We start from the raw sequence: 24,094 nt of genomic DNA on the forward strand, positions 1-24,094 counted from the left end.
TGCGATTCTGAGCAGTCTGTTTAGCTGTTCTGTCAGCTAAATCATTGCCTTGAGAAATGGTATCAGTAACCTTCGTGTGTGCTTTACATTTCATAATCGATATAGCAGTGGGTAGATGTATTGCGTCTAACAAAGCATGAATGAGGGGCCCGTGCTGAATGTGGGCACCATGGGACGTTAGATAACCTCTCTCTCGCCACAGCACGCCGAAGTCGTGTACAACTCCGAATGCATAACGTGAGTCAGTGTATATATTAACTTTCTTATTTGTGGCTTGAATACAGGCTTGCGTTAGAGCAATAAGTTCTGCTGCTTGGGCTGACAGAATATCTATACAATGTGTCTCAATAACTTCAGTGTCTGTTGTGACTGCATACGCGGCCACTAAATCTCCTGTACTTGCTCTCATGCATGATCCGTCTACATACAACGTCAGGTCTGGATCTAACAATGGAACGTCTGTCAAGTCTTGTCTAGGTTTCGTCTTTATTTCAATGATTTCAACACAATCATGAGCTAGTGGGTCTGTTCCAATTACAGGTAATAGTGTAGCAGGATTCAATGTATTACACCGTCGGATCTCTATGTGTGGTTGAAACAATGTCAGTTCATAACCGGTAAGTCTTGCTATGGTCAAGTGTTGTGTTTGTGTTCGGTTCACAAGAACCTCTACTGCATGTGGTACTTGTACTGTCAATGGGTGTCCTAATACTATGGCATCGCTTTGTCTGATTGCTAAAGCTGTCGCTGCCACTGATTTCAGACATGCAGGCAAAGCCTGAGCTACGGGATCTAATGTACTGGAAAAATAAGCACATGGCTTGCGTGATCCTGCTTGATCCTGAGTGAGTACTGACAAGGCAGTACCTTCGCGTTCTGTAACAAAGAGTGTAAAAGGTTTGCTATAACATGGTGTTGCTAAAACAGGTGCTTGACATAAAGCTTCCTTTAGGCTTTCAAAAGCTTGTGTATGTTCCTGAGTCCAAGGGAGAACAGTCGATGTGGCTGCCTCCTGTGTGGTTAACTGAATGAGTGGTTTTGCTAAAAATGCGTACTGAGGGATCCACTGCCTACAATATGAAGTGAGGCCTATGAAAGCCCGCACCTCCTTTTGTGTCTGGGGTATTGACATGTTAGCAATTAACTGGATGCGATCTGGTGTAAGCTGCCTTCCCTCCTTGGACAGCGAGTGACCAAGATAAATAACTCGCTGGACACAGAATTGCAGCTTAGAAGGGGACACCTTGTGCCCCTTGTCGGCTAGGAAATGTAAAACTGTCAGAGAAGCTTTTTCACATTCTGGCTCGCTTCTCGCGGTGATCAGCAGATCATCGACATATTGAAGCAGTGCAGTATTGACTGGCATGTGGATACTGTCAAGTTCTCGTTTCAGTGCTTGGCTGTAGATGCTGGGGCTTTCTGTAAATCCTTGAGGAGCGCGTGAGAATTTAAAGCTGCGCCCATTTAAACTGAATCCGAACAAGTATTGGCTTTCCGGATCTATTGGGACGCTGAAAAAAGCATTCTTGAGATCAATTACAGTAAAGAATGTTGCTTCGGAATCAATTGCTGTCAACAATGATGATATATCAGGGACCACAGGGAATTGTGGTACAATACACTTGTTTAGTTCACGCAAATCAATAACCAATCGGTACACTGGTGGAGCAGTAGGATCAGTTCGTTTAAGAATCGGAATTATCGGTGAATTACATACATTGGAGTCTGTTTCTACAACTACTCCCTGGGCAATTAGCTCATCAATGATTTTCAACAAAGCCACTACAGCATCATGCGGTAACTTGTATTGTCGCATTCGTGGTAGTACCACTCCTGCTTTCAATGTAACTCGATAGGGTGTAATGTTCATGCAGCCAACATCCGTAGGGCCTTGTGCCCATAGATGTACTGGTAAAGTCTGTAGTCGGGGATCCATGTCTCTAGACACATAGTGACCTTTAAAATCACGCAAAAACAACCTTACTCCTTCCGGAGAACAACATATTATGGCTCCTAGTGCTTTCAGAGTCTTAATTCCTAACAGATTTTCTGGGCATGATTTAGTAAGCAATAAATCTGTAGTTCGTGTCAAAGGTCCTATCGTAAGTGGTAGAGGCTGTGATACTTCATTAACAATAGGTTTTCCTGAAAAACCAAGGGAAACATTTTGAGAGCCTGAGAGGGGTGCCCCTGGAACTTCACTACGTTTTATGGTTGTTCGACTTGCCCCTGTATCGAGTAAGAATTTTCTATCTTGACCTAATAATTCACTATGTACATAAGGTCCTTCTTGATCTACAGGAATCTCGATAAGCGGTAAGTCAACTTCCCTCTCTAGGCTGGTTCATGCGTAACGCTGATACTCAGGGTATTCATACTGTGCAGTCTGATACATTTGTCGTGTTGTGGTTTGTGTGGCAGTAGCAGGCAACGGTGGTGCAGCTGGCACAAACTGTATGGGTTGCTGTGAGGCTGGCATGGACTGTTGCTGAACTGGCATGGACTGTCCATGCTGCATAGCTCCTTGTTCATTCTGATCTTGTCTAACTAATCGTGGTCTCTCTTTTGCAATACCTGTAGCTATATTACGTTTCAGGACTTGACAATCATGTACATAATGGCCTAGTTGTTTACAGTAATTGCAGGTTCCTTTTACAGGAACTGCAGAATCACCAGAATGTGTCACACCCTTTTTGTGACCATCTGCTGGTACTGTCTGAGAAACTAGCATTTTCATTTTTGTATCCTTCATGCGTCTATGCTCGTGTTCTTGTTCATCCCTAATTCTATTGTGATGATACTGTAACATTTGTAGCATTTGCGACGGAGTGTTACTTTGCCAGGTACTCTCGAATTTCAATATTCTATTCTTTACTGGAGGCAATGCATTTTCCACTAATTTTGTCACAAATAAATGTGGATATGAATCACTACTTGCTTTTATACCACTATTTATACCAAAACATTTTTCAAATCGAGCATAATAATCGCTTGTGTCTTCATCTTGCTTTTGTTTACAGGCTGTGATTGCACCCCAATCTTCCTTTTTTGTAGTTAATAAACGTGGCAGTACCTGTACTAGTAAACCTGGTAATAGTTTAACTTTATCCCCGAGCCCTGAACCTGCGGCTCGGCCCCTTTCTTCCTCTGCTAATGCTGTCCAGTCTATCTTTTGGTCTCCCACTTCCCACTCTTTTTCTTTCAGTTTTTCATATATGCCAGCAGGCAACAGCACCTTTAATATCGTCATAATATCAGGAAAGGTGTACTCTCCCATCAGTAACATGTCTTTAATTTCTCGGTGGAAACCCGCTGGGTCTTTGTCATGACTAGGTACTACTTTTTTCATTTCTAATAATTCCATTTTTGATATGGGTGTGTAAACAAATACACGGTGAAACTCATTGTCTTCGCCTTTTATTGGGTGCACTTCTCGTAGGGGATTTTGTCTATCCATATAGTACGGCACTCTTTCTCTGTGGGGCAGCGAGAGAGAATCTGGATTTACAAAAAGGACGTACTGCTTACGTGACACTAATATCTCTTTAATTAGCTTGTTACTAGAACCTCTCCATCTGTTCGTGAGTAGTTCTGTTAATATATCAGGTAAAGGACCAGGGTCAGCATGTTGGCTCTTATATAATATGAGGAGTTGCTGAATCATATATATTCCAGCTAAACGTTGTTCATCTGTACTGAGGTTAAAAAACGTGTGTGCTACGGTCTCATCACCGTATTTTTCAGGACTAACAATCCAGTGAACGGCTGATCTGGCTAATTCTTGCTCATCCATGGAATCGAGGAGGTGGTAACCTCTTCGTTCTCGTAGTATTTTATCTGCGGCTTGAAACGAATGTTCAGGAGATTTCAGATTTATTACAGGCGTTGGATACGTTCTGCTATTATTTGGACATACAGAGTGTATTGGATCAGAAAAACATCTAGTATTTTCACAAGATCTTCCTCTGCCTACATAGGCTATGGTCTCTGACTGTCTTGCAGAGTTCCCTGATTCGGACACTTCATCTTGCTCATACTCGTCTGTTCCCAATCTTTCTTCATGAATACGCTCTATTTCTTTACGTATTTTTCGGCACATGGCTATTATACAATTTTGCTTATCGTGTCTCCCTTCTGATATATTCTGACTCCATCTTGTAAGAATAAGCATTGCATTCGGGTCTACCCCCGGACGATCTTGATTTCTGATTACACAGTTTATGAGGAAACGTAACAGTTCCCCCTGTATTTCTACTTTCTGGAATTCCATAGCTCTGTTAATACATCCTGGATCTCGTCCTGTTTGAACAAAATGATATATGTTATCTAGATGCGTAGTCATCCCTGGTAACCTTGCTAAATACTCTGCGGCTCGCCTGATACGTAATGATGCCAGGACCATTTCGTCCTCTTTACCAACCACTGGGTCATATCTACAATTTACAAGGAGTTCCTTAAGCGTACGTTCATTTACGAATTTTGGTGTACGTGAATGTGTTGACTCTTGAAAAACAAGTTTATTTATTCTAGGTGGTGTGAAGGTACTGCTAGCACCTCCCGTGGCCCTATCTGGGGCGTCGGGTGTGAATGGATTCGTTGAACGTGACACAGCAACTATGGGTGTCGATACCCCTGTAGAGTCGACTGCGGAGACAGATGCGGAAACAGATGTGCTTGCCGAAGCTTGTATCGGGACTTGCTGTTGCACGGGGACAGATACCTGATCCTGACGTTGAACCCCTCCGCCAGACGGTCTATGTGGTGTGGCGTTAGCATACTCGGGAGCTGCATCGTCTAGATATGAGGAAAGAAAAACATCTTCTGCGGTTCTGGGATGCCCCTTTGGATGTACCTTAATTGGAAATAATGGGGGTGGCAAGTCTTTTGGTATCTCTGGAGCAGCCTTAGGTAGTCCTTCGGCTAGAAGGGGATACATACCATTCATAAGAGCATTTCTTTGTCTATTTACTTGTTCTGATCTCACTCGGATACCTTCCTCAATTAATAGATTTTCTTGAACTTTATTTGAACTTTCTTTACTCCTCTCTTCTTGTCTACGTGCTTTTTCTGTTCGTCTATGAGATTCTTTACGCCATAACTCAACAGCGTCTTTCTGTGACTGTCTGACCTTTCTTTTCCATAACTCTTCCTCCACTTTCATGATGCACTCTGCATCCCAGGTTCCCGCTATGGGCCACCTTTGACTTTCCGGTAATCCTCTGGTATAATCTACCCATAGATCAAGAAACAATATGGCATCTAGGCCATGCTTATGGTACATGAAATGCCCTGGAGTGTCTCTAGGAGGAATAGGAACTGCTTCTTCAAGCACCCCTTTTCTGGTAGTAATCTGTCTTAACTTCGAGAAGAACGGCATATTGACAACTGATCTGATACTTACTCTTGAATTTTCTTAATACGAAAAACACCATAAATGAACAGTGAACAATGAACAGTCATTCATACCACAATATGCAAGACATTTCTGAATACCTTAAACATTAAACATTTAACATTATAACAATGATCGACAATGATGACAGTCTGCCTAACTAATCACCACGCTGAATTCTTGACAATAACGGAATACTTCGGAATACTTGATATACTGCTAAACAGTACATATACACTGCTAAACAGTGCAGACCGGATTTGTGTACCCAAATCCGTCTTGACCGGCACAACCTATGTGCGCGTCAACACGCCTCCCCGGCGATGGTACTCACCGAGTAGCTCCTTGAAACGGAAGGCCTCAGAGAATGGACAGGACTCGATAACTGCGGACATCGGACCCTCTGGACGTCGGGATTTCGGAAAACCTGGTGGGCCTCTGTATACCTCGGATCTTGCTCTCTCAGCTAGGCTCTGGTCGGGATACTTCGCACTTCTCACCGCCTCGTCTGGGTTGATCGCAGCCTCAGTCGCCCCCGCTTGACCGGAGGGAGCTTACAGGAAATCCTGCTGGTACGCGTTTATGGTCCGTCCAGCTGTGGCAGGAGACCGGGCCTGCAACGCACCGCCGGCGCGTGAGATGAGAAAGTGTCCCTGTTCGGGCGCCATTATGTGGTAAATAAAAATAAATATTACCGGACTGAATTTCATACGGAATCTTAAAATAAAGTAAATAGCTCAAAATAACAAGAGGCAGAATCCGTGGTATAAGAGGTTTTCTAATGGGCTTTATTCCATTCAAAATGGCCGACTCGAGTCGCGGCCCTCAGGTTCCGTCACCACGAGGGTTCAGGAAGTGAAGTACAATAATTTATTAACAGACATGTATTTTTATAATAAGTACATTACAATGAAACGAATGTAGAAGGCGTAACATTTGATAAGAAAAGTGACAAAACAGTGACATAATCGAAACTAGGCGTAACAAGGAATAAAAGAAACATGATTGGTTAGAATTATCAGACATAGGTGGATCTATAAGATAATACTTGGCATAGATGCGCGCGCGGCAGCATGACGTGTAATTGACGTGCAACTAGGGGGTGAAGGGGACTTGACATTTAGCTCTACATGTGGAGACGAGAAGTCTGGGGGTCAAGTCAACCTAATCCCAAATCATATCTAACATCCTATGTTTAAAGAACTATGTGATCCACAAGGAAGAGACTCTCGGACAGAATCTATTCTATACTGACTGTGTACGTGTACAAGCGTCTAAGTGTCTATATGAGATGCGAGGGGCAGAAAACTTTCCATGGCAACAGGGCTATGAATCACTTGCAGGAGGACGGAAAGGCTGAGTCCCTTGCTTGTGAGCTAAAGGAAATGTTTACCTAAATCACTGGACAGGAATGCATCGGCTGGAGAGCAAAATAGATAATTCGAAGGTGAAATACAACTTCTTGGCAGACAGGCGAAAACTGGCCGAGGCAGGCACCGTTAGCTGCACAGGGAGTAGGACAAAGTTCATGGATACAGATGCGAGCTCAAGCTGAAGCTGTCAGAGACAGAAAGCAGGGAAAGGCTTGAGGACAGAATCGGGCCTACTTGCCTGAACTGTAAAAATGAAGTAACTTAGCCATATAAAGTCGGTGGCCTGTCATACTTAGGAATCGAATATCCAGCCCATTGATGGCGGATCTGACAGAGAACATGTCGACGGTAGACACACATATGTTTGCGTCTTAGAAACTGGAACTGGAGGGAACATACATGTACTTGTAACATGCATATAGAACCGTTGGGGTCCAAGATAGGGGACATAACTGATCAGGAAAATCCACATTTCCACAGTATACTGGAGTGGTCATTTCGTTTATCCAGCCTGTAAGATCAGGGGGATTTATGCTGCTTTCAACATGTTAGACTAGACAATTTGACCCCCCACTAATGCTGTGTCATGTAAATCTCACTAATTCTTTGTCACTAAAAATGCATGAAACATCCAAATTTTATTGTTGTCCCCGACAGCCCCTCATTTTTTAACAGTCTTGCCCCTTCATTATGCTTGCCTGTCTTTTTATTTATCCTTGAAAGGAGTTCAAGTCCATGCAATTGTCTTTGGGTGAATCTCTAGTGCTTTTTGGATCGAATGTGTTGAACCAGGAAGGGTTTGTTTTATGTATTAGTCAACTGGGACTGTTTTTTTTGGGGCTAGCGGCTTTTGATTGTATTTTTATATTGTGACACAGAAGTCTTGACCAGACACCTAAAATAAAATATGAACACTCAGTTGTGCTGGGAAGTAATGTAGTGAAAGATTTTGAGTACTGCTGTCCTGCAGACAACTGCCATGCTGAAAGTATTGACAGTTTTGCAGGAAAATTACTGCTACTGTTCAATTTCATGCCCAAATGTGGTAAGGAGGAATGGGGGCTCTGCCTCTTTCTAGGCATTGCATTGATGTAAATACTAAGTTATCTGATTATAAACTTTGTAGAGAACGTATCATATCCTAGCAGTCATGGTAAAGTTTCAATTCTAGTAAGGACATGGGGGTGAGGATTTTGTGTTTAATTTCTTTTGTCCTTAGATCTTAAATAAAACCATTATTCTCACGAGAAAGTGTCATTAAAAAGCATACTAAAAACTACATGTCCCAAAACTGTGTGTATCAAGCTTCATCCAGTCTGGAGCCACCATCCTCCTTAACAGCTACAACTTTGTCTAAAAGGTCCTCTTTTCTCCAAGTAGCGACACAGATCATTTGATTCCGCGTCATGAATCCTGTTTAGCACCGGAGTGTTCTAAAATGAACTAATTCAGTAGACTGGCCTCAAAAGTTGAATTCATCCAAGGCAGCAAAGCAGATCTACATTAATACCATATAACAAAAGAGATACTTGGACTCTATTCTGTACATTGGGTTAAGAAAACGCTGCCAAGAAGCCAGGTGGGGTAATCCTTACCTCTGTGTCCTTAATAAATAGAATGTAAAATTTCCTAGTCATCATGGCAGAAAGTTTCAATTCTCTGTCTGGACCAGCGGCAAAGATTGTGCAACTTTAAAGCTTACTTGTCACCAGAGAATCCACTACCGACCTAAAGTAGAATTGTTTGAAGATAGATTCGGCAGACCACCGATCTGCTGCAAGTATAATCTCTCCCCATCTACCTCCAGGCACAAAGGCCATCTATACCAATGTGCCTCTTGGTGAATCTGCACTAAAACAGGCCATATCAGTTCCCCTTTCACACATAATCTGGGGGACTCCCCTAGCAATTATGAGGGAATAAATCTGTCTCAGAGTGTTTCCTAAGGATCCCTTCTTGGGATCCTAAAAAATTTGGATAGGAAAGAGCCATTTTATCATTGATTTCCGGACTGGCTGCCACCTTCCCCTCCAGATGAATGCAGGCACTCTACTTTCAGCCGGCCTCTGATCTCCTTTTCAGGTTTTCTTTTCTTTCTCCAACCTCTGTGCCACATACTGAATGGCGTTGTCTGTTAGAGACCACTCTGAAGATCTGGAGTAATAGAAATCATCTGGCTCCAACATATCCGAATGCACGAGGAAGTGCCAGGTTTGAAGTTATGAGTTACAGGGTGAAATATGCTGCCATGGGCATCTGGGTCCTGCTTCTTCATCACAGGTCCCTTCTTCCAAACTTTCGTCAAACAAAAACTCCTCTTCAATCAATGAGGTTAGCGCCACAACAGCCTCTGGTACAGAGAGTAGGGTATTTGCGAGGCATGAGAGCTTGAGAACATCATCTGGCAGATGCTCATGAGATGTGCTCTCTGGCTAGATTTGATTTCACTCATAGCTTGTTAGGGCCCAATGAATACATTTCAGCCATCTTGGGTTCAGAGATTGAGGAAATCTGATGGTCTTCCCAACTATGAAGAGGTTCAGGATAGGACTATGCGAGTATCGGCGATTGTCTGCCCTGGGGCTGCAAGGCGGCTCATACTCCCCTCCTAATAGACATAAAAATGCCTCCTTGAGGGACCCATCAAGAAAGTAGGGATCCTAAAGGAGTTCCTTAAATTGGTCCTTATTGAAAAAACGTGTCTTATTCAGAAAACTAAGAAGGACACTCAGTCCTTAACTGATCACTTATGAGAATCTGCCCACTGCCATGTCTTCCGTGGGAGATGTATATAAAAGCTCTGCAGGAATGGCAGTAGAAGCACTGATACAGCGTTACCATGCCACCACTTGGGTTCAGCAGGTGACAAACCTTGCAGCTGCCTGTTGTTGAAGCATATCTGCTGACATTTACTTTACTATTTGTAGTGATCGTGACAGTAAGCGGCACTGCCGCATGATATGAAAATTGAGCTTGGGGTATTTACAAATAAAATCCCTAATGGCAGCGCAATGAGCTATGTTCGACCACTCAGCACTGCGAGGCAACTTTATTCCTGTGTACGAGCGGCAGCAGTCAAAGCCCTTTCTTCTGCACCCCTAGGCCGTGTGAATACCGCACCGTGGTACACAGTTGTAGCTTCCCAACAAACAAAACCACAATGGGAAGAAGGAATAAGCATGTGCCCAAATTACATCATAAGAGGTACTTCACTTGCTCCGAGAGCAGGAAGAAAAGCGGGACATGGGTTACGTTGTTGATGTGTCGGAGGGTGTTGGACTCCTGATTGAGGAAGCTTGATGCAGGTTGTTATAGGATGTATAGCTTTTAGCCTGTTTCTCACTGATTCTAGTTCTTGTGAGAATAATGTTTTTAATTGGTGATACTTTCAATGCTGCTGGAGTTTGGAATAAAATAAATGAACTCATAATCCTCTCCTCTGGTCCTGACATAGAAGTGCTGTTTTTTCATACAACAAAAATGGTTCTTTCAAAGTCACAGGCTGTAATGAAGATGTTGTAAAGTTGGCGATCAGTTTGACTGTTCATAGGAGAGAAGATTTTATTTATAACACGATAATAAGCAGTTCTTCTTGAGTTAACAAGAAATGTTCAATTGCAATTTTGAGATCTACTGAAGTGTACTGATTGGATTTGGGAAAAGTGTGGATTGCTGAAGATACGGTCACAGAATGCACATGGTTCAGGGGAATCTTTCCAGATAAGTACATTTTGGGAATTGCTTATAGAACGACTCTTGTTTTTTGACATGCTACTTGTTCTTGTATAGGTTCCTTCATGTACAAACGTTTGAGTGGTTCAAAAAAGCAGTAGTTGTTAGACGAGTAGTTACCAGCACACAACAGAGTAACTGGTTTTCATGCTCTCTAAATATTAAGTACTTCTGTTGTGTTTCAGGGACGAATGCAAGGCACAGGTTGATAAATTTCCATCTGCAAGGTATAAAAAGTTTGCTTCAGAAAAAGATGCCTGGGCCTTTGTGGGACTCGACCAAACCCCCCGACCTGTTGATCAACCAGGTAATTTTCTAAAAGTAACTGTTTTTGATTTATTGAAGTCCTAAAAAGACAGCCACATATTTGTTTCTTATTGTCTGTTATTTATTAGTATTTGCACTTCACTACATAATGTATACATCAAATAATTTGAGTCTTTCGAACAGCACCGCTATAAAAAGGAGGACCAGTACACAGGGTTCTTAGAACAAGTACAACATTTTTTTTTCCAAATAAGGCTCAATGTCCTTTGAGTGGGTGTAGGAAAGTGGCTCTATATATACTGTTCCCAAATGGGTATAGTGTGTATAGAGTCCACAGTCCCCAGAGGTTTGGCAGAGGCTAAAGTTAGATATAACCTTACTCTCTAAAGTGGTAGCTTGGTCGAGCAGTAAGGCAGTATCAGAGGACAGTGTAAAGCATTTGTTGTACACACTCAGTCAGCAAATGGTCTCACACACTCAAGAACTGAACTCTAGGCCAATGGTTTGCATAAAAAAATATATGGGTTTTATTTTAGAACCAACAATAGGTATCAAAAATATTGTTTCTCAGAATGAGATGCTTTTGTTATATACTTTGCAAAAGACAATTGACTTGGAATGCAATAGTTAGTTTGTTGCAATAGGCAACACAATGTCAAACACAATAATACATTGAGCTCAATGGGAATTTTAAGTTATATGCAATTGATTACTCTCAGGATTACTTTTCTAACTCCAGGACTGGATCCTAGATTCAGTCCTGGGACAGTTCTTGGAAACAAGTGAATAAATACTTTTTAGTTACTGTTGTGATTTTTTTAGAAATATTTTTCTATTTCAAAAGTTGAGACTTAGAAACGTTTTCTAATCAAATTACTAATGTTATCCTATGGAAGGAAATTCACTTAGCAGGTAAATGGGGTTATGGTTACTTTTTCTTGGTCAGTGTTGTATCCTAGATCCAGTACTAGTGTACCACCTGTAAGCAGTTGAGAAACTGCGTTTAAGTTACACAGGCTATTTTTAAGGAATATTTGTAAGTTTGCAAAATCGACACTTAAAAGAAATTTCACAGAAAAGAAGAAATTTCACAGAAAAACAGTCAATGGTTTCCTATGGCAGAAAATTCAAGTTACGGGTAAAGTATATTCTTGTAACTTTTGTAATCCAGTGCAGGGCTCCTAGGCTCAGTACTGGGGCATCTATCTAAAACAGGTAAGTAATTATGTTTTGACAGTTGGTACGATTTTTAAAGAATATTTGTAGTTTGCTAAAATCGACAGAAGAAATTTCACAGAAAAACAGTTCATGGTTTCCTATGGGAGAAAATTGAGATAGTGGTAAGTACGGTCGTAAGTACTTTTTAGGGTCAGTGCTGGGCACCAAGATCCAGCCCTGGGATATCTCCTAATAGCAGGTGAGTATTTCCGTTATCGTTACTCGGTTGATTTTTAGGTGAATATTTTAAAGTTTAGAAACTCCACACTTAGAAGAACTTTCAAGAGAAACCAGTCAATGTTACCCTATGGAAGAAAAGTGAGTTATCAGATTTTGGGTAAGTACTCGACTGGCAGCGTTAAGGTTCTAGGCATAGACTCAGGGTCAGGTAAGTACAGTTGTTACACCCTCAGCGGCACTGGGGCGGCCGGGTGCAGAGTGAGTTAGGCCCAATGTTCTCCTATAGGAGGCAGGTTATCCTTGGTTGGTGGCTGCTGACTAGCAGGCCACGCGGCTGTGGGAGCTGGGCTCCTGGTCACTTGCTCAGGGCAAATGAGGAAATAGGTAGGAGTAGAAGTTACACTGCCAGGGACACTCGGGCGGCTGGGTGCAGGGTGCTTTTGAGTCTTCGGACGCCCAATGGATTGCTATGGAAAAGCTCAAGGACGAACAAAGGCTGCAAGCTCGGGGACGAAGATTCTTCAGGTGCCACCACCACTTTGAGAGGTAAGTTGGGTAGTTGGAGGATAGGTAGGTACCCAAGAGTCTGGCACAGGGGGCCGCAGGCCGCCGGGTGCAGGGGTGCCTTTTGGTGTCGGGAAATCTTACCCACTGTTGATCGCTGTTGGGGGTGTCCCCGGTTCTGAGGCTGCAGGCATTGCCAGGAGCGTTGAGGTGGGTCCTTGTGTGCCGGATTCGGGGTCACAGTCGCTGGGGGGACGTCCTCGGGGTCTTTGTCCACTCTGGCACAGGCCAGGCCTGGTGGGTGCAGAGTGTGCAGGGTTCGCGGTTCCGGGCTGATGCCAGGGGTTAGATATTTGCTTTGAGCAGAGCCATTGCTCGTGGGAGTCCCAGGTGCTCAGAGTTGCAAGGTAGCCAGGTCCTCCGGGGTTTGTGAGGTTGCTGGCCACAGGAGGTGCCGGGATTTAGCAGGAGCAGGTTCGAGGGTCGACAGCCGGTAGGGCTGGGGCCAAAGCAGTTGATGTCTTCCTCTTCTTAGCAGCTGCACGGCAGGTCTTCTTTCTTCTTGATCTTCTTTGCTGTTTTAGGATCTGGAATCTGAGGAAGAAGGGTTCAGGGTGCCCCTCAATACTAAATTTAGGGGCGTTACAGGTAGGTAAAATGCAGGGACCACTGGGTCCCTGTCCTGGGGTGGGTACACCCCCTATCCTGCCACTCTCCTGTGGGGGGATGGCAGTGGCCTAGTCCTGATTGGGTAGGGCTCCCCATCTTCAAAATGGCGAGGGCCCGGAGATGTGCTTCACCTCGCCTCCCCCACCTGAGGGGTGGGGTTGGCAGGGCTGGCACATCCCCTGTCCTTACTTGGAGTTTCTGGCCAGTCTTTCCGCCAGAGTGGGGGTCAGAACCGGTGGGGGCCAGTTGCTGAGTACAGCAAGTGGCCTGGAGAAGCTCACAAAGGCGGCATGCCTTTTGAAGCTTCCCCCTGCCCATCCTGGGGAGGAGACCTAGCACCTCGCCCAGGATGTGCATTGTTGCAGCCCCAGGAGAGAGGGGGCTCTCCACCAAGGGGTCCAGCAACATGTCTGCTGTGTGGCAGCCTAGGTAGCCTCTCAGACAAGACGTGGATTGTAGGTTAGGTTTCAGGGGGCATCTCTAAGATGCCCTCTGTAGTGCTTTGTACATTAAATCCCACACTGGCATCAGTGTGGGTTTAATGTGTAGAGAAGTTTGATACCAAACTTCTCAGTCTTTAGTGTTGCCATTATGGTGCTGTGGAGTTCGGGTTTGACTAGCTCCCAGCACCATATACTCTTAAAGGGCAGCACTGCACTTACAGTGCCCAGGAATGAACCTGGGTACTGTAGGGGCACAGGGCTCATGCTCCTGTTCCTACATCACTGGCATAGGGCACCCAGCTGGAGGGGTGGCTGATATATGCCAGGGCAGGGTAGGTTGTGGGCATGGCACACAGGGATGTGTGCCATGTCAACTCTTTGTTTTGTCTTGTACCCAGACACTCAGCCTGCAAGGGCAGTGTGTTTGTGTTAGGGTACAGTGCCTCTAAGGGTGGGACAATAAGTGCTGCAGCCCTTAGAGGCCTTTCCTGGTCACAAGGCCCTGGGTACCTAGGGTACCATTTACTAGGGGTTGACATGTGGCCAGGGTTTGCCAATTTGGGTTTTAGGTTTTAGGGAAGGAACATAGGCCCTGGGCACCTGATTGGCAGGAGTCCAGGGCACACTCAAAGTACATTCAGCAAAAAAGTGGGGGCATACCATGCAAGAAAGATGGCACTTTCTCACAGTGGGTCTAGGAAGGGAGGATGCAAGGGATTCCTTATTCCACTATTAACATGTATATCACTCTTTATTTTTGCCTTAACTAAGAAATGGTCCACTGGGTGTAGCTGTATATTAGCAATTTCTGGGGTTTTTCCCCCCCACCAAATTTCAAGTTTTTTGACAGGTACAGATTGCAGACAGAGCACAATATTTTTTGAGGCAATATTAAACGATTAAACGTATTTCATCAACATTTGTGTTGGGATGAATGTTGTCTATGTATGCCCGACCTATGAAGAACAATAGACATACTGCTTAGACCTGCTATATTGTTTCCCAATGTCTTTATAAAAATAGTGCTAGATTTGTTTGGATAATAACAGCAAATTTTTCTGTGGCTTATAATAACCACATTTTAGTCCACCACATATTAATTGAAGGTGTGATTGGTAACTTCCAAGTGTGGGCGACAGTGAGCCAAGCTGCCGACAGCATGTGGGCAAATATTTTTCCTTGTTCATGTGTTTGATATTTTGATTCATCCTCCGTCTTTACAAAAAGCAATGTGAGTGTACTAAGTTTTAAATCAATTGCTGCTATAATTTTAATCTTAAGAGTCCTGCTTCCAAAATGTTCGTATTTTCGTACAGGACTGCAAAATTTGAGCAATTGCCTCGATCATCGGCATGTCTGGGAGGTGCCAATCATTGCATGCAAACATACTGGTGTTTGGAGGCGTGGCTTCGCCACGTAGCGCGCCAGATCTGCCGGCTGAGCACAGAGTCCTGCTTTAACCATATGCACTGGGAGCCTATCCAGCGGTGACGTGGTACACATTTAACCCAGCACACAATTTGGATGCCATCTGCCCGGGAGAGAGGCACATATCGGAGATTACAGGTGCCCAGGGGCCGAATGTGCTGACCCGCTGGGACCTGCGTACGGCCCGGACCTGGGTGTGGCCGTGAACTGGAGACTATCGGCAGAACAGCTAGGGCCTTGGAAGGCTGGGGCCGGCGGACACAGCGGGCGCTGAACCCGCGGCTGATCCCACCATGGCGGCTAAGTGCAGAAACCAGGTGCCCAGACGTGACCCCCAGCGGCGGAGGGCCAACTCCAGTGGCAGAGGTAGGAAGGCCGCACAGGACCGGGACCGGCATGACACACCGCAGGGGTGGGGAGGGGCTAGCGGTGCCGATGCGACCCGGCAGAAAGGGGCTTCAGCTAGGCCTGGCATCACGCAGCATACCCCTGGGCGGGCGGGGGCAAGGCGAAGTACAGCAACGCTGCTTAAGAAGGGACTTGAGGCGTGCCCCTGATTTTGGACCAGAGGTTCCCCAGACTGCAAGATGCGGGGGAGCTACATTTCATCCTTTAAGGGAGCTATAAAACCTGGACCCCCACATCCAAGCGACTGCATGGAACTGTGTACTATGGTGAGGTGAGCGCTACAAACAACACATCACCTGATTGGGAAGAAGGCCACAAGTGGCTAGACTGATCACGCTTGGGGCGTCCATCGCTACAAGGAGTCCCCCCTCTCTCCCCGGTGCCACAGAGACAGCCGGACAGTACCTGGTGCTGCATGTGGGATCCCTCCTCCCTTCAACGGCTCCTAAGATCGCCCCTGGGTGGCACTCCGGGTGGCGTAAGGGAAGTAGTGGACCAGTTCCAGCGGCGTGAACCACAGCCTGAGGGGAACACATAGCTGAGGCCCGCAGAATCACTGTGCTGACCATGCAGACACACTGGCCAGAATCGCGAAGGGGCATGCTATACTCTACGTGCCAACTAACTGGGAGAAGACCACAGGCGGGCATTCTGCAACATACTCGGACACTTGGTGCGCTTTGCGCCTCCCGTCCCTCCATGTATATGCACCCGGGCACCCAGCACGTGCTTGGGGAAGAGCAGAGAGAACATCAGTCGCCGGGCTCTACAGCCCCAGCTAGAAGATACTGCACCAGTCGCCGGCCCTTCTCTGCTCCATTTTCTCCCACATTGGGAGCCTGCTGGCGGCAACCACTCACTTATAATATAGGGAAACTAGAAGGGCGACAGTCTAAACTCCCCTACAAGACAAAAGGTGCCACCAAACTGATGAAACCCGAGGAAGATGCTACGGCCACCTCTCAATTGCCCGGGGAGACTGGAGATCATGACCAGGAGCTCAGAGAGATCATGTTGGAGTTCAAGCTGGCCTAAGAACCATTGATGTTAAACTGGGCCTTCTCACGGCGCATCTGGACAAGGTGAAGACAAGGGTGGACGCTCATGACTCTCGCCTGGACCATCTGGAAACGAGAGTGAGTGAATCGGACTATGCTCAGGCCACTACATCTGAACATCTCCTGCGAATGGACAAAGTCCTGAATCTCATCAAACAGAAAAACGAGGACCTCGAAGCTCACTCGAGAAGAAACAACCTTCGAATTACTGGAGTACCAGAGTCCACAGCTATTTCGCGCATGGATGACTTTGTCGAAAAATTATTACGTGATCTTTTTGGTACAGATCTGTCCCCAGTCTTCATCAATGAGGGAGCTCACAGGACACGGGGACTGCGTCCCCCTCCACCCCCCCCCCCCCCCCCCCCCACCCCCCGGGGGCGCCACCCCGACCAATAGTGGCCCAGCTATTGAATTATAAAGACTGTGATACAGTGTTCCACGTGGCCAGGGAGAGTGGCCATATCCAGCATGGAGGAGATCTCATATCCTTCTTCGTGGACTTTACTGTGGCGGTACAGGTAGCCAAAAGATTGCTGCAGCAGGCAAACCTGAAATACGCTATGTTGCACCCTGCTAAATTGCGCATTACGCAAGGTGGGAAAACACATCACTTCACAGACCCGAATCAGGCCCTCAAGTTTGCCAAGAAGCAGGTACAGTCCAAACCAGAGCAAAATGTGCCCTCGCATGATGATTCCGATGCCCGGGCTAAGTGACCATGATTAGTAAAATTTACCATCATCTGAACTTCTTTTATATGCATGTGAACATTGTCCAGTTTGGGAGGGCATACACCCCTCAGATCCACTGTTCTTATTAGCTTTAATACACATAAGGCTCAAAATGTTGACTATTTACCTGTTAGGGGAATCCCATAGATCACCCAATTTTAGTCTCCGTATGTATTGGGCTCCCGTATCGGTATATTGACGCTCAGCCAACCAGCCTTCACTGGCGGGCTAGGACATGTGACGTCTCCACCTGTAGGTATTGAAATCTTTGCGTATCTATTTCCAAACAACACTTTTCTCGACTCTCCAGTTCAGGACCCCCTAAAAATAACCCCCTTGACAAAATTCCTTTACTACCAACTGCGCGCAACTTGCAGAGCGACATTCGAAACGCCCCAAAACCCCCACAGGCCTTCGCATCATTGCAACACATCTATAAAACTAACTCAGCAAGGAAACTAATCACATCATTGTACAACCGTATGCAGCAGTCGGCGCCTGCAACGCTCGCACGGGGATGCAGATTTCAACTGCCTCTTACAGGTAAACCGTGGGCATTCTGTTGCGGCCAGCTGGAATTCCTATTGCCCAACTACAGGTTGCGATTAATCTATTCCAAATTATTACACCACATCTATAGACCACCTGTACAAACACACCGCATGGGGTTTGCCCTAGACTATCGTTGCAAGAGATGCCGTTTGCCTGCGGCGTACTTTATACACCTGGCATGAGACTGCCCAGCCATCTTCAGATACTGGGAGGAGGTATTACACACCATTGGGGCCATGATAGACACACCATTAACTCCTACCCCGCTGCTGGGCCATGTGGCGGAGGTGGACCGTGCGGTCAGCAGACTCGTTGCACTGATGCTGCTGCTTGGGAAACGCAGGGTCGCAATGAACTGGGGACGGCTTCGGGCTCCACGGGTACAGGACTGGCTCAGGGACAGTGCATACTGTCACAAACCACTGGATAACTTTTAGGGGCTGATGCCGCCTAGATCCCACCCTGACAGTATTTGGGAGCCATTTAGAGCTTACCTCCGACAGTCGGACATCACGGCAGGGGCTCCAGCTGAGCAGAGAGAAAGACCCTTAACCCCTTCAAGCACCGGCCAACCCGGTTGCTTGTACACCATACCTTTTCTGCCAGTGTCCTTACACTCTACACACAAGACAGACGCAGCTACCACAATGGATTCACAATGGGCGGGGGCGGGGTAACTTACTAGGAGGCAGAGATTAGATATGGCTACCTCTTGACCATGTGGGAATGTCTTCTACTTTATCACTCCAGACTCCGATATTTATGTATTGTGGAGCAGAAAACTGTTATGTTTACAACTGTACTAGTGTAATTGCACAAATGTTTATGATGTACGCACAGTGTCACTAACAACATTGATTTGACTGTCTGTATTTATTGCCAACTTGGTTAATAAAAACTTAAATAAAAAAAAAACATAGTGGGGTTAAGTTCCACCTAAACACTCTAATTTACAAAAAGAAAAATGGGTAGCAAAGAAAGGCCTGACACTGTTGCCACCAAGGACATCAATTTATTCTGATGTTATTCAGCGTAGAAACATTTTAGCAGATGGGGAAACTCCTATTCATTGCTTATGTGGAGCCCCTATGTTTTCACGCAAATCCAGTTCTTTCGTATCTTCCTAGATCAAAAATATGAATTAAGATCAAGTAAGATCCGAAAGAATTGGACTTCTACGACTTGTATGTGAACTCAAAATATGCAATGAATTAATTTCCCCATTTGCTAAAAAGATTTTGCACCCGATTTATTTTCTAGAACATGCTTTTAACCACAGTTCGTCTTCTTTTTCTAGCTCTAGTTCAGTGTTCCATTTGGTTGTGTATGGAAGTGTTTTTGTTTTATAAAATTAAAGATTGTTAGAATTCTTTCCCCAGTACCTTTCCTGTCTCTTTGTCCCACCCAGAGGGCCATTTGATTATATTTATAAACAGCTTAGTGATTCATCTGCCATTTCTGAGTAGTCAAGGGGAGACTTGTGAGTTTACCATTTTCATATGTCACCTAGTGTACCTTAACTGTCATGAAACCACTTGCTGAACACTCTTTACTGAATAACCGAGGGTTGAATCTGGATTATGTAGTATAGATGAGGGATATATCTTTGGCACAACTCCTCTTTAGACCGCTGTGTTCCTGTGATATACCAATGTTTTGGTCAATCACAGTTATTTGTCATCTTTAATTCATCTGGGCAGCCTGGCAAATACATATATTGCTATATTGATAGTCTTTCCCACTTATACTCCAAGTTTCTTGATGTTTGAATTTTAAGTTGCGTTAGTGGTAACAGTTGCGTGGTGTGTACATATCCCTCAATATTAGAAAAGACTCGGTCACCCTCATATTTATCTTTATAAAGTGTTGCTGTAGAAACCCTAGGAGTTTTATGTCCCCAGGTGAGGGCGGCTTGAATACATTTTTGTTGTTGGAACTTCAGCAGTACAGCAGCCTCTGGAGCAGCCTCCGGTTGACATTTATTTTGATGCTGTTAATTTGGTGAAACAAGGAGATTTAGATTTTATTTAACCCATCTATATAAATCTTTGTATAGGTTGTTTAAAGCAAGAAGGATAATTGACTCCTATAATTTAACAGGTGTCTTAGGAATCCTAATTAATCTAATTTGACAATATTTTCTCTGTAATTATTGAAATGCCCACTCCCAAAAAATTAGAATAATTGACTTTGAACCCTGATACTTTTGCAAATCTGTCGAGCTCCAGAATCCGTGCCTGTAGTTATGTTAGTTAATTAGTAATGAAAACGGATGTATCATTCACAAATTGGGTGACTTTATAGATTGGTGTGTAAACAAGTGATACAAGGACTTGCATTTATGTTTTGATGAATTGGCATAGTATGCCATAATGTGTATTATTATATTTGGGCTAAATTAGTCTGTTCCAGTGTCTTTGTAAAAAATGTTCATCCATTCTGACGAAATGCCTACTTCATGTCAAGCGAGAGAAAGTGCATTTGAGATTTTTAAGTAGGCCATAACCTTATTTAGACTGAGGGTAAGTCTGATATTACCCATGGGTTGTCGATTTTTATAAAGCTTGACTGTGCCAGGTGTATTATATGGGGCCATACATTTACTTTAGAGTTTTATGTGCATTGGTAGAGCTTTAGCCCTATATAACCTATACTTTGTAGCGTCTTTTTTTGGGTTTCAACATCAAAATGGTTTCAGACTCCATTATGGTTTTGGTCACTTATCTTTAAGACAAGAAGTTGTTAGCAGAATACCTCACAGAATTAACAAGTATTTAAAGGCTTTATAAAATAATGGGATAAAATCATTTGGACCAGTAATTTTATTTATGGCTTCTGGTAATTCTTGTGGTGCTAGAGATTCTTCTAAACGTTTTACTTTATGAGGTGGTATTTCGGTAAAACTGATATTTCATAGATAGTAGTCTTCGACTGTTTCTTTGGTTTCCCCTGCCCTGTAAAGATTTATTTAGAATTCAGAATTCCCTGAACTATTCTTCAGATGACCTTTTTATTGTTCCATCCTTTGCCTCAATCTGTTTGATTGTGTTTTTGATTTTGGTTAGCTTTCAATTTTGTTGCCAATAGTTCATTTACCTTTTCTCCTTTTTGATAGTATAGCTACTTGGTTCTGAGCATTTTGTTTGTGTTTTGCTTGTTCAAATGCATTGATGCAATACTTTTAATTTTGTGATTTGCTAGTATAAGTCACCTTTTCTGGATTAGTCCAGCGTAAAGAATTTAGTAGCATGAATAGTCTGTTGCCCCCTTCATGATGGGTTTTGCAGTGTTCCACCTTGTGGATAGAGTTGTTGTCTCCATCATTGTCTTTGAAATATCATCTAAAGCTTCCACAATTGTCTCATTGGATCTATGAATGCTGTTCCATTCATTCACCATTGCTTGCTTGGAAAGGTTTTCTCTATAGTTAGTTGACTGTGTTCAGTTAGTGGGGGTTGATCAAGGAGTAACTGTTTGCCTCTATGGCTAGCAGGCATTAAGTTGAGAGTGGAGTTCTGGGCTAAAGAGTTTGTCAATTCTAGGTGACTTATGATGAACATTCGAATAAAGGGTATAAGCACTTTCTGTTCCATGGTGGCATCTCCATATATCTGCCAGGTTCAAGTCTTGAATTGTGTTCATCAGTGAGGGAAACGGTGTGTCGTGTAGTTTCTATAAACCTATATAGGATCTACTTATTTAGACAACATAGACTGTTGGATTGGTGTCCAGAGTGATTCCAGACACCTCCACTGGGTATGTTTGCCTGTATGCCAGCTAGCTCACAGTGCCACTATAAACTCCTCTTACCAAGGAGAGAATAGTTCTTGGCAACTATCGAACATGACAACCCTGTCCGTTCAGGGATCATGGAAACAGAACAGTACCTTTTGCTCAATCACTCGTGCTCACTTTGTCTCAGAGAGATGCACAGAATAAACGGTGGGGACGTTTTTAATAAGTATTTATTGAACCAGCGTCATTCTAGTGTAAAATAGGTGTGCTGACACAACCATGAAGAATAAACAAATATAAATGATTATAAGCACCAATAGGGTAAATGCTAAAACAACGAATACAGGCAAGTATAAAAATACATGACAGTAATAATACATACTCCTACGATGCAACCCTAACTAGATACACTAAGTGTACATAGCCTATATGTAGGTGTAGAGGCAAGAATTCCCCTAGGCTGAAGCCGACCCCATTACCTGAAGTAAGAGACTGTGAGACCCCGTCTTGGTCTCGAGATGGACACCGCGCAAGGGATGTCAGACCACTGCGAGCTGGAGTGTCTGCATGCAGGAACCTCAATGTCTCTTGTCCGTGTGTCAGCAAGGAAGATTTTCTCCTCTGCCAGCCCCAGCAAAGATATGGTGTGTGTATATATATATATACCCAAAAGGTACCCTCAGGGGCTCTACCTTGCTGTGTTATGTCGGCCGAGGATGACGAAAGGGATGACCATTATACATAGTTATTATGCAGAAGATGGTAATCCTGCTGTGATTCTGAGAATCCTCATGTATAATAAATAAGGCTAGTTTTCTGGGAACCCCACACGACATTAATACAGTACCTTAACAAGGTTAAAGGTCAATATCAATAACCATTATGTAGTACAATGGCAGGGAAAATATAGGTGAAAGGTTAGGTGACTACCCAGCCCTATTTTGGGGTACATTACTAAACATACTGGGTGGAGCCATGCTGTGTGTAGTTCAAAGGATAGTACTCTGTGTCAAGTGCTATATTAAAATACCCATCCAATAGCCGGGTGCCTGTAATGTTATTAGGTAGGTAAGAATGTTTAAAAAAAAAAATGATGATAAAAAAATGCTTTTGTTCACTTGCCAGCATTGTAGGTCTGTGTTCTAGTTCACCATTCAACAATAATAGCAGCCTTTTGTTTTTCTAAATGGATCCGGCTTGAATTGCCTCTTCATCTTTGTACCCAAAAGTGGTTTCAGTTTTGAATTTCTTTTTTTAATGAATTAATAAAATGGCTATGCATATCCTCGGGCATTAAATGGATTTCATGTACAAATACAAAGGTTAATGGATAGCTCTCTAGAATTCGGCCTTTTAAAGAAAGATTTTCTCTTCATTTGGGAAATTACTTCCTGTCTATTAGGTATCGCCATATTAACTCTGCCATCTCTTTGTATAGCAGAGATGTTGTAACACGTCTAACAATAACATCACACACCGGGGTGTTGTATGTTTCACTTAATTTGGTGCTCTTGTCTAGAACACCTTTTTAGGTCTCGGCTAGCGAAGGCTGCGCTTGCGCAGTCTCGCTCGCGAGATTTAATGTTTTAGGAGTGGGGCTTTAACCCGCCCCTTTTTTTCCCTCTTCTCCATTGGCTGGCCTCTTAAATGCTGGTCAGCCATTGGAGAAGAGCTTTGTGTCTCCAAAAAAGCCCCGTCTTTTTCGGAATCGTGGGCGTGTTTTTCGATTCTTTCGCTTTTTTTGAAGCCCCGCCCCTTTCAGCCCCTTTTACACGTGGTGGGCGTGTTTGTTTTTGTTTTTAGCGTCGGAAGATTCGTCCATTTTATCGGAGCGGCATGTGGGGTCGCCTCTTCCTTGTTGTTCGGCGTTTCAAGGCACCTTTCAGGTAAAAGCACTCACTCACCAGTGGGTTATTTAATATTTGTCTGACCATAGTGTATATACTGTGGGGTTTGTGGCTTATTTGTTTTACGCATAAATGTCGAAACAGGCTTTCCGTACCCCGCCGTTTTTCAGTCCGTGCATTGCAGCACCGTGGACTTGCCAGTACTCGTTATTATCTTTATATGTTGTTTCCCAGAAGTGGCTGGTTTAAGTTTGCCAGCGGGTGCAGGGCCAAGGGTTGCACAAGCATCGTGCAGTATGGATTTATAATTCACAATGTATCCCGCATATTCCTTTGGGCTGTGAATGGTATTATTTACATGATACACGTTCATAGGACCTGCGATCAAATGTGTCTCTAAAGCTGCAACATGACTAAAGTGGGTAACAAGACACCCGTTGCCGTGTATGCTGACAGCCTAGCAGCCTCGCGCTGTGTATTGAAGTTTGCGTGCCAGCATGGTTCCGTCTTCAGGGATGCGTTTCAACTTTACTGATTAACCCTAAAACCATTAA

General features: G+C 44.2%; 1 protein-coding gene across 3 annotated transcripts in view; it reads left to right on the top strand.

Moving 5' to 3' along the window:
• LOC146817191 (ribonuclease H1-like) overlaps positions 1 to 24,094 on the top strand; it is a 511,274-nt gene that overhangs the window by 37,309 nt on the left and 449,871 nt on the right. For all 3 annotated transcript variants that reach the window (XM_085610765.1, XM_085610769.1, XM_085610767.1), the window contains exon 2: positions 10,683 to 10,804. In XM_085610765.1, the coding sequence (XP_085466891.1) occupies positions 10,683 to 10,804 (122 nt within the window). The remainder of the gene's footprint in view (positions 1 to 10,682; positions 10,805 to 24,094) is intronic.

Source organism: Triturus cristatus, chromosome 6 (genome assembly GCF_964204655.1).
Source record: "Triturus cristatus chromosome 6, aTriCri1.1, whole genome shotgun sequence".
In the NCBI taxonomy this organism is placed as follows: Eukaryota; Metazoa; Chordata; class Amphibia; order Caudata; family Salamandridae; genus Triturus; species Triturus cristatus.